The sequence below is a fragment of the Nematolebias whitei genome, chromosome 6 (assembly GCF_014905685.2).
Source record: "Nematolebias whitei isolate Nwh7 chromosome 6, NemWhi1, whole genome shotgun sequence".
Taxonomy (NCBI): domain Eukaryota; kingdom Metazoa; phylum Chordata; class Actinopteri; order Cyprinodontiformes; family Rivulidae; genus Nematolebias; species Nematolebias whitei.
In genome coordinates, this window is record NC_056503.1 from 29580762 (window position 1) to 29593051 (window position 12290).

The 12290-nt window shown below is 40.1% G+C and overlaps 1 protein-coding gene across 1 annotated transcript in view; it reads right to left on the reverse strand.

Moving 5' to 3' along the window:
- The window catches only part of rsrc1 (arginine/serine-rich coiled-coil 1), a gene marked incomplete in the record, with an annotated part of 180123 nt that overhangs the window by 21455 nt on the left and 146378 nt on the right, over positions 1 to 12290 (reverse strand). Inside the window, 1 exon segment of the mRNA XM_037677500.1 lies at positions 6797 to 6868. Within this exon segment, the coding sequence (XP_037533428.1) occupies positions 6797 to 6868 (72 nt within the window).

Here is a 12290-nt window from a genome sequence, read left to right on the forward strand (position 1 = left end):
ATAACACAACAAATAAGGCCATTTATCTGAAGTAACGACAGGAGATGAGGCCAGCTCCACTAATCAATACCCAGTCGATACAAACCAGATTTTCTTACATCAAAATCAGTGAGACGAATCTTTCTTCAGCGCAGAGTGCACAAGAGCAATACAGTCTCCCTCGAGCCTAAAGGTAGATCATATAGCCATAAAAAGAACACGGTTTAAAAACAGTATATTGCTGATCACAAGTGAGGACGCTCTGAACCACATAATGGTGTCATGCACACGATGCGCTAACTGAATCCTTGTGCTTTATAATGCGATGAGATCCTGAACACCAGCTTGTTCGTGTTTACCAGCAGCTGAATTTCACTGCTTGTCCTTCAAGCGATGCAGCTCAGTGAGGTAGTGTGGCACGCCACACTGTGGCCCCGGTAATTAAAACATTTAAAGCAAAGGCAGCCACACCCCCCAATCCGCACACACACCTTCCCTGTGCACCCCGGGTGTGATATGGGGGTCACGCGCCTGTAGATTCTAATTTGCGCTCCATTTGTATTCATGACAGGCACTCGCTAAATATTTAACAGCAGCCTGGCAGGAGTTTTGTATTGTTAGGCTTTCCAGGTCAAATAATTTGATTTCAAGGCAGATTACATTAAGCATCAATGTCCAAGCCACCACTCTCACTTGCCTCTCATTTCCTGTCTTTTATTACAGCCAAGATAGGCCAGAACTGAAGGGATATGGCGGTAGATTATACAAGGGCTTGTTATCCATGGACAACTTATTATTTCCAATTAAAAATGCATCACATTATTTACGAAGAGCGCACACACACCCACGCTGGCGTTGCATGTAAACAAACTTTGGCTCGTTGACAAATTGTTTAGTTGAGGATTCAAACAAATGATGGTGCAGACACTCTCACCCTAATATTATCCCAATTATATTTAATTGTCTTTGACAAAGTTATACATCTGATAGCAAGGGTGTAATATTTTTATTTTAATGTTGGACCAGTTAGGCAGGAAACCAGATCCAGACATTTTCTGTTTCAGCCAAGGCCCTGAGGTGATTGACAACAGAGCTAGTTAAACGGTCATGAGGCGTTAATGGATGGTGGCTCGAGAATGGGGGGGGGGGGGGGGGGTGCGGTTGAATATTTAATGGTCATACAATTTCTGAACGCAGACACACATATCTAGACACACACAGGTACACACCCAACCCATGACCTGTCCTACACACCGCATAATTAGGGAAACAGTTCTTTCGTTTAACAGCCAAAAGAGCAAACGGTAGGTATACTATACTCCCCTAATGATACGGGTTAAAGAGCTATTATACGTCTCGTTAAATTATATGATCTCCCAATCTGGTGGTGATTTGAGGTAATGGGGACAGAACAGGTTCGGGGCTAAGATATCATCTGCAGGCTATAGGCTAGTGTCCAATTCATATCTACATAATTCCATATTTTGCAGAATGAGTGCACAGATGAAAAGACGGTTGTGTCCGAGTCCTATAAATGGCAAACCAAGATCATTGCAATGGCAATGTGTGTGGTTGGGTCTTTTCAAGTAGCATGTGCTAATTAATTGAGGTTAAGTATGCGACACAACTTTCCACTCTATATGCAGCCCTTTAAGCGAACTCTAAAGAAAACAAAGACTTAAAGACAATAAAGATTTAAATGATGGAATGTTCGCCAGAATAATAGGCACACATTTACAAAAGTTCTGATTCAGTGTTTCTACGACAAAGTCTATTATTCCTATCCAACAATGTTCAGTCAGGTCATCCGGACGGTTTCTTTTTTTGCTGAGATGTCTCGCCCTCCATCCGAAGGGCTTCATCAGTCTGAAGAAAAACCAAACAAAACTGATTCTCCACCAACAGCTTACTCCAAAGTGGGAAAAAAAAACTGTTATGTTGGTGCTAAGATGGCCTCTGGGGCACGCCCTCTCCCTCGTCGACAGTCATGTCAAACTGGTTCAAAACACCAAAGTCCATGCTCAATAATCCAGGTATAAAATCCAACACTGTTCAGTCAGGTCATCTGGATTGTTTCCTTTTTGCGCTGAGATGTTTCGCTCATCTCATATTCGCTCGTACTCATTCGAGTTCATATCTGACTGAACATTGTTGGATTTTATACCTGGATTATTGAGCATGGACTTTGTCCTAGTTACCTGTCTAAATACAGGTTGAATGAACACTGGTTAAGTACCTTGCATTGTAAATGTAAAGTGATGATATACTGCAGCAGTACTGCAGATTTTTAACACATGATTATATACAGTATATGATAATTATAATAAGTAACAAAACAAATCATGAGTTTTCTTTAAGTCCACAGGCTTTTTACTCTTCACAACAGATGAGAAATTGTATTTTGGCCTCAGCATCCACCTATTTCTGTGAAATGATTTATGAAACAATTTTTGGTGCCATTTTTGATCAAATCTGTAACCAATTACTAAATTTAGAATACATTCCTGTTGCATGAATACAATTTAATTGATTGACCATATGATTAGATAGGAATTGGGGGTGTTTACATCATGATACATGGAATTCACAAAAATAAAGAAAATAACATTAAATAAAATTGGAAAAGCTTTTAAATGAATTTACAAAAAGTAAACTGGATGTCATTGGGCCCAACAAATTATTGATCATTTCCTTGTCATACATAACGAGTAACAGAAAATCACTGCTTTTTAATGATGCATAAAGTCAGAACGTGTCATTTCAATTAGCATTATCGGGATTGTAAATGACAGATTGATCAAATTGTCCTATAGTGTATTTTCCATTTCACATCTTCATTTTGTTACGGCTCAGTTACCCATTGTTCCTCTAACAAATATAAAAATATGTAATTACAATCCAAATACAGTAAACAACTGTAACTTTTAAAAGGGAATGGGTAAACAGGATGCCAGGAGCAGTGCATCAAATGCAGAAAGGCATCAAACACAGAAGGATCAAATAAAGTGCAAGGCGTTCATAGAGTCATTTACAGTATGGAGTCGTTCGTATAGGACCAGCTGACAGTAGAGCCCAACAAAACAACTGTGCCTTGCTGGCTGTCAGCTCATCTTATTATAGCAGGTTAGCTAAAATACCCTTGGGCAAACAAACAGCATTTCTAGGCTTTAATAGCCTAAACAAGGCATGCAACTAACAAAGGAGTCATCCACTCTTCTCATTCTCACCCCCTTTCATATCACACTTTTCCTTTTTCAACTGCTAGCATCATCTGGCTGCCCTTAACCAAAGAGCCAAACATTCCTTTTAAGCACTGACTACTTTGTTAACTGATGACCACAGGGCCAGTTATTGATCCTCTTCTTCTCTCTCAGTAAACCTTGCTGATAAAAACCCCCTCACTCTTCTCTCAGGGCTCGGCTGTATGTGGCCACAGTTCGCTACAATAATAACTTGCATATTGTAGCATCCACATGAATCAGATCTCAGTGGTTTCGATTAAGGCTAAGCTAACTCAAACACATCGCCAGTCTAGGACGTGGATCTATTTATGAACGAGGAGTGTAGGTGGTAGTGTTCTTCACTTCTCCCCCTTCGTTCTCTTTAAAAGGTTGTCTCATTTTGGTTGACTTATCGGTTCAAGTGAAAACTTTGCAGTTGTGCTGATCTCTGAGAGGCCCTGCGGGGAATCAGGAGACCCCTGGTGATCTGCTGTTTAGCAGCAGCAGTGGTCGAACTCTTCCATTTTCGTTGTGCTGGAAGGAAAGGCAGAAGAGGACGGAGCTAGATGGTTCTACTTGTTCAAACGCGTACTTCTGATTGGGCTTTCACTTGCTGCCCTGATAAAGATAAACCATCAGGCTATTTTCTGGATTTGTCCTCCTGAAGGGAAAAAACGTTTAAGACAACCATCCTCTGAGTTAGTGTTTGCATATCAAATCGGTGCAACAACTTGTTTTCCACGCACTGAATGAACAGTTGGTGTAAAGTAAAACGTGGCTTTTAACCAGGAACTTGAACGTCGATCTAAGCGTAGGATCTAGTCATGACTGGCACTGCTTTTACACAGTGATGAGCAAAGAGACGGTGAAAAAGATACCGGGAGCTAGAAAAAGATGAAAACAGTTAACATGGAGAAATGGAAGCGAATAGAAAGAGAAAATGTGACAAATGACACAAAAAAGAAAGACACTGAACACTGAGACCAAAAAAAAAATAAAAATAAATTATGAATGACGAACAGGTTGGCAAAACAAGACAAAAACAAAACCGGATGAAAAAACAAAAAACAAAAAAAGAAATGGGGAATCAATTCTTCCTAGAACAGGGGGACTAAAGCAAAAGTGCAGGGCTAATTAGTTTCTGATATTTGGACTTTCATTTGGCTAAAAGGTCAGCTAACTTTAAAGGTCATGCTGCCGTGCATCGTCCAGGAAAACACTAAAAAGTACACAGAGAGGAACACAATCGCACACTAGAATAAATTACAGTGGTGCACACCGCATGCTGATAACGGCACATTGGATATGCTCACTCGTTTCATGTTCTGGTCAGTAAAAGGACTCGGGTCATTACTCTATCTAAGGACTTTTATTACAGTTACTACATCCACTGCAAATTACTCTTGACTTTATTCAAATGTGAATCAAGATAATCTCAGAGTGCGTGTGTGTGTGTGCGACCAATCCTGGCAGTGCTGGAGGGATTCTGCTGAATTTATTGCCTGCAATCCTAAGCACATTTCTTCCTTTCTGTTTGCATTTTTATGTAGATTACAGCTGTCTTAATAAAAACTACAGAGCGTAATCAGCATTTCAGAGTTTATAGATAGCAAAGTGTGGATGAAATGTGAAAGTAGGTCTGCCGTGCACCAGATGTAGCTGTTTTTCCAAACATATCAGATTAGAAGCGTATGCAGCGATTAAATAAGTTATGAAACAGGAGCATATTTTGCATTTATTGTTCTCCACTTCATTATAACCTGTTGGCTTATATAAAATCACTGGAGCTTTATAAAATCTGATTAATAAATGTTCTCACTTGTTTCATTCGGATAAACTTGATCTCACTGTTTTTTTATGATCATAAAAAATCATCTAATAGCTAAGTTTGTTTTGTTTACAGATTATTACATTGATGGAGAAGAACTAAACCCCAAACTAAAGTCAATTTACTTAATTTAACTGTTCTCTTGCCAAAAAATGCTGCTTTCATTTGTTGCTACGCTTCAAAGTTTATGTTTTAGTTATTCAGACCATACAGTAAAGAGGATTTGGTTGAATGTTTATATGTTTTATATATACAATACAATACACCCCTTGCATGCCACACTGGACTCTTACCGCAGCACCTTCAGTCGTAGACTAGAGGATGACACGGGAGTAGATTTTCACTCCTGTCCTGTCCTGGTCCCACACAAAAAATCCTGTCCCATCCCAATCCTGGCAACATGACTCCTGCTCCCATTCAGAATGACTCCCACTCTTGTACAGCTCCCTTTTTTTTTTTTTCAATTTCCAATTTGATTTAATCTTCTACCCATTCCTTTTTCTATTAATTTGTCTTCTGCAGATTTACTTCAAAAGATATGACAAAAGGAGCAGTTCATCTGTGGTGAAATAGGGAGGAATTTATTGCCTTAATCCAAACAAACACCTTCACTAAAGGGCACAAAACAAATAATACATGGCCTGTAGTCCCTATAAAAGAGGGTTGTAAGCTCAATAATCCAGGTAGACGAGAATAAAAATGGTTAAATCCTGTCATCCGGACCAGTTTCTTAATATGAAAATGTGAAATGTGTGGTTCCTATAGTTCTACGGAGGATCATCTGTTGAGTCCCTGCTTCTAGCTCTTTTGAAGGTCAGTTGCAGTAAAACAAAAAAAAAAAAACAGTATATGGGTCACACCATGAACCCAAACATAACATATAAAGTTGCGTTTTACTAATTTATGTAACAATTGTTTCCTTTAAACAGTGGCATTACTGTCATGTTTCAAATTGCTTAAACAAAAAAAAATAAAATAAAAAGATGTAACAAGCAAGAGAACTCAACAAATAAAAATGCTTAAAGGCATTCTTATACATTGGATGACGTCCTCAAGAAGTTCACAATCTATGTGGTTGAGGTAACGAGCTCGTTTCGGTGAAGCAGCATGTCAAGCAGCTTACCAGACTTCAGAGCATCATTTACAGACTGGAGCATTGCAAGTCGTGTTCCAGAGTGAAGGTTTATTGAAAGAAAACTACAAAATAGCAGCACCTGTCCAAAGTTTTTTTTTACATTTTTAATTTTATTTTATTTGTTGTCCTATTGGTTGGTTCCCACTCCTGTCTGTTCCCGTTATCTTTTCGTCCTGTCCCATCCCAATCATGTGAATTATTAAAGTTGACTCCTGTCCTGCCGGAGTCCTGCCGGAGTCCTGCCGGAGTCCTGCGGGAATCCCGTGACCTGCAGGACTCCTGAAAAATGTCATCCTCTATCGTAGACTGAGACCACCGAGGTGCTCCACAGAACAGGAAGTCCATCCTCCCTGTGGCTATCAAAATTTTCAACTTCTCCCCCTTTTCTACACATAGGACAATAAAATTAAACTTGCACTACAATAAACACTTTACTGTTTCTGTCTGCACCTGACCTGTTTTAGAACTTAATTGTTGGAATTTTTAAAAGTCTGTTATTTTTTATATCTTGTGTGATTCCTTGTGTACGTTCCTTTGTATTGAAACTCTGGCACAACAATTTCCTGCAGGATCAATAAAGTTCTTATCTTATCTTATCTATATCTGGTCTGAAAGTACAATCTGATCACTTACCTTCCTCCAACTTTTTCCGGGCCTCCTCTTCTCTCTTGGCTACTTTGGCCTTCAGAGCCTCGTCTGTTTTAGCTGAAACGAAAAGCAGCAAAAACAGCACAGTTACGATTAACGTAATTTCTTATCATGATTCTATTATCCAAAATATCAGAACTTTAGGTGTAAATGGAAGCACTGGATGATTTAATTCTTATCAATGAATCACATTTATGTAATATGACTGAACAGCTGCGCTAAAATAAAAATAATCGCTTTGTTTTTCAAGGGATACTGCAGATTGTTTAAATAAACAATTATTTAAAACATTTTCAGGCAAAGTTTTGTGATCAGAAAAAAATATATTGTAGAGAATGAAGCAAATTCTCAGGGGATTCGTTTTTACATAAACAGTAGCGGTAAAAATCCACAAAAAACATACATGATGCCTTCCCCTCCTCTTGCTACCAGGCAGCAACCCTCGCTGCTTTTCATTTATATCCCTGTAAAGTCAGCGTTTCTTCCTGAGAAATGTTTATCGTCTCCGTATAATGAAAAGCTTAAGAGAAAGTGAGGCAGCGGGAGTAAACACTCGTCAGGGCATTTTAAGCGTGTCTCATCATGAACCGTGTTGTCTCAGCTCCCCTTTTCCTCCACCTTTTTTCCCCCTGAATAATCAAGACGTTAAGCCACATTAAAAAATATAATACCGTGTATGGCAGGACTATCAATACTGCCTCTAAATTAATTACATTTCCGTTGCGGCGCATCATTTATTTTGCAGTGTTAGGGCCTCAGCGGAGCCATTCGCCTTTATTGCTATCTCACTTGGTTGATGAGTGAGCTATGTAAAATTGAGTCTCCAATATCATTACACTTAATGAGTTTAAACTTTGAGAAGAAGAAAAAACGGGGATCGAGGACTGAAGGGAATGAGATGACGAGTAAGAAAGGGTGGGGAAAGGAGGACGAGAATGAGAGCGCTGCACAGTTTTGGTTAATGCGATATAAGAGTGGGTGTAAGTGTGAGTGCTTACAGCCTGTTTGTGTTGCCTGCACAGATGTGGGTGACCAAATGGGGTTTATTGCACCACTCATGATGCCTGCAGACACACGTGTTCTGGACACACACGTATGGTGTCAGAAAACAAAATACCAACGTATGCATTTGTGTGTGTGTGTGCATGTGGATGCAAAGGGCCATGGGTTTAGTGACCGACTGTGCTGGAGGTTTTGTTCAGTAATTGCCGTAGACAAAGAAGTCGTCACACTGCTGTTACGGCTGGTTAAGTCTAGAGGTTCTGCATCTTTACCAACAATGACTTTACATGGATGACTGAACAGTCAACCACCCTCAGCGAAGGGGGGTGGCTAATGTGTGTGCGTGAAACAGAGAGTGAGAGTGTATATGGCCTAAAACCGTCATTAACTAATAAGTTTGTGTTTGTTTGGCTGTGTTCAAACATCACAATCCTGCATGTCTTCACAGCTACAATCATGTTTTATCCTTTGTACGCAGATGTATGTATTGGAATATCTGGATGTGTGTGTGCGTGTGAACTCCTAGTCTTCAGGTCTTTCGATGCTCGGGGCTACCGTGAGACAGGTAGGAGACAGAGCTGTGTTGAAGGTTTGATGGAGCAGGAGGAGGGGCAACAAGGAAAAAGAAGACAAGCAGATAGATGTGGGCCATGAAGGATAAAGGAGGAGCTAAAACAGCAGGGGAAACAGACAAACAAGCAACAGCATCGCCCGAGCAAACAAACATTTTCTTCACAAACAAGAGGAGCGATTTGTCGCCTTTTTTCCCCTTCGCATGTTTATCCTCTACCTTCCAACAGGTTCTTTTATCTTCTCATAAGCTTTTCTCCTTCTGTTTTGCCCTATCCATTCCCTTTATATATATTTTTTTTTTCCCTTCCTTCTCTTGCTCATCTCTCCAGTACACCGTGCCTGAGGGCGATAGTAGCAAATCAAACTGTTTATCCATCTCTCATCAGTGCGCTGCCTCCCGGGGCTCCGGCCCCCTCAAAACAATGAAAGTAAGCCTGAGCGCTGAGCCAGGGATGTGATTTAATTACATCAATAAGGAGCACTGCTTTAACAAAAAAGATTAACTTCAAAAAAATAATAATAATAAAAACACAGGCGAGATACTTTGCGGTGCTTTCATGAAAAGCCTGTTAACATTTCAGTGGAAACAATCAACAGCTGTACTTTGTGAGCAGAAGCTGCTTATTGGAAGTATACTTCTTAGCCACTTCAGTTCATTGTGAGATAATTCTGTGATGGACTTTTATTAAAGCGGGTAATAAACGGCCGGGTGTTAGCGAGAGGAGAGGCCTTTCACTTCATTTAGACTTTGTTCGGTTTTGGCTGCAGGGGTGGAGAGAAATAGGAGGGATGGCAGTGGGAAGAGGTGGAGAGCGTCAGTGAAATCACATTGTGATTATGAGTGTAATTGCAGCTCAGGGGCCCAGGGGCCGTGTAGCTCTGATGGCGCTGGAAGATGTTTTGCGCACAGCAACAGAGAGAAGGAAAAGTGAGAATGAGAGGAAGTGGGACGAGTGGGAGGCAGAGGCAGGCTGCCAGGACGGATCCGTTTTTTATTTTATTTTATCCATCACAGAATCTTCTCTTCTAACAGTTCTCTACTTCCTTCTTCACCTCTTCCACCAACGTTTTCCCCTCACTTCTCCTCTTTTCTCCTGTTCTCCTCTGTCCTCCTCCCTTGGCAGGATTAGCTGGGTCTCGTTAGAGGGAAAATGTAATAATGCTCTCACCAGGTGGAATCGGGCCCGCTCCATTATCAGCCGGGAGATGGATGGGCCATGTAGGGCCGGCGGGGGCCAAGCGCGCACGCAATTTAGATTCAATAAACTGGCAAAGCAAGACCCCAAATCTGATTCATCTCTTACACGCCGCCAATGCTTGCTGCTACGACGCTGATTCCCTATTACCGCTCAGAGAAGGACTATTCATTGGATGTAAGGTACGGCAGTCGGAGAAGCCTGTCGGGCCCCCAGGATGGCAGCAGAACAGATACAGCAGAGGGTTAATACGTTTACAAACAGATAAGCAATTAAATCTAAGGCTGCGGTGAGTTATAGAGTTATTAAGGAGGGATGTGAGGTAGTAGTGGTTATATAATGCAAAACTGAGGCAGTTCAGGCCTCGGGCTGGGCACAGTACATATTAGAAGTGAGAAAGGCTATCACATTATAGAACAAGATAAAAGAACGTATCGAAGTTTGTCCAGGTTATTCAATAAACTCAATACATTTATAAACTTGCAGGGCATGTCAGCAGTTATCAAACTGAGAATTTACGAGCAAGTTTGTTTAAAAAAATTGTCTATTCATTGTGACTCCATACCTGGCTACAGCTGCAGATGACACCGCACATGAGCGCATTTTAAGAACGTGTGCAAAAGGCCACGTTGGGTGTCGTCCTGTACAGCCGCCAATCAAAGTGAATCTGAATGTCAGCGGGAGAGGAGGCATGAAAAATCAGCCTCCCACCCAACGACAAACAGAATATTAGAGACAGAGCTGCTACATCGGAAAACTGTCCCCTCCAATCAGCTGAGCACTTTACAGTAAAGCTCGGCAGCCAGGCCTCCAACCAACACTGAATACCAGAGAATAACAATAAGATATAAGATACACACAGATGAAAGGATGAAATACAACACTAAATTAAATAAATGGGGTTGTTTGAAAGAGAGGTGATCAAAAAAACTTGACATTTAACAGATTAGATCAGCTATAAATTGGTCAAAATTTTACAGAAAACAGAAGCAAAGACATACTGTATTATCACTTTTTATTTGTTCTACATGCCTTAAAGTAATTAAAAAAATTACATAATTTATTATCAAAGAAAGTAAAAAAATGCTAACATTTTAACTTATTCCAAAATGAGGCATATATTACTATCTCATAATATTATAGCTTTATTTTTAACCCTAAAGCTGCAGATGATACAGCACAATGATGAGCAGAGCTGATTTCATTCAGATTTAACCTCAAAACCTTTTGATTTGGCTTCAAAAGCATCCAAAACACAGTTCATTTTTAACATATCTACATCTGTTAAAACAGAAAGCTAGTTCCTGTGAGAAATATCTGAAAATACAGAAGAAACAAGTGCAGGTGGAAAGGTTAAATGGATAAAAGGAAAAAGTAGTACCCTGAATCACCACTAGGTGGCACGCTACACAGACGGCACAAGCTAGAGAAGGCAGCCACGTTTAGATTGTGTTGGTGTGTAGATAGATACATGTGGCCATGTGGATCTGTGCAAAGCTGCTTCAAACGTGCACACACCATGCAACTAAGAATAATTGGATTTGGGACAAAAGCTTACATAGGAAGAAACATAAGGATTTAAATGTTAGGCGCATGACTGTCTAAACTTCAGTGAAGGTGGAACATGTAATGTAGCAGCAGATAATGACATTTTGCAACTTGTGTGGAATCTAAAAGTCTCCAGACAAATAATAATAATAATAAAAATAAAAAAAAATCAAATGACAACTTTTTTTTAAATGACTTGGAGAAATAAATTGCCTGCATTTTCGTTTTCAGACTCCAAGTTGAATTAATGACACACATGAAATATTCAAACTAAACAATTAGAGAGAGATATCTTACAAAATCAATCAATTATTAATTTGAAATAGTCTGAAAAGCTCTATATATTGTGATGCTGTGGGGTGCATCAATTAGGTTCTCTACTGTTTAGGTGTAACGGATGCTTCAGAGTCTAATTAATGTCTAAATGAAGGAGGCGGACGCACATGCTGAGAACAGCCCCTGAGTTGGAACACAGTCTGATCTCTGCACTGTGAAGTACATGGAGTCGGAGTGACACTTAGAGTTGTTTATTTTAATGTGTGGAGAAATTATATTTACCCCTACTTATACATTGAAAAATGATCTGAAATGACAGAACTTGGCTCATGTAACATTTGTTTTGTTTAAATTCAAAGCAGGCACTCAAATCCTTATCACCTGGCCTACAGATATGCACTGTCATTCCAAGCTGAGATGACGTCAAAATACAAGAGGACAAAGAAATGGTCTGCAGTAGCTCAGTAGTTAAGTGCTGCAGCCTTGTGATCCTGAGACTGCTGGCTCAAGCCCAGGTTGCATCAGAGCATCCGACCGAAAACATTTACCCAAATCTTCCATGCGAGTTCACCCTCTGTGGCAACCCCTAGAGAAGGGAGCGGCCGGAAGAAAATGATTTATTTTAAGGAAAAATAAAGGTGAAATAAGTTTAATGTACAGTAGTCCCTCGCTACTTCGCGGTTCGACTTTTGCGGACTCGCTCTATTGCGGTTTTTCAACGCAAGACTGAACACGAGGAAAATAAAATAAGTTGTACAGGACACACGATTGTCAACTTCAATATTACTCACATGATTGGGACAGTACTGGATACAGTAATGTATACTAAAAAGTTAACGAAAAAATAAAATACTTTGGACAGGCGCCGCCATTTTGTAGTTTTC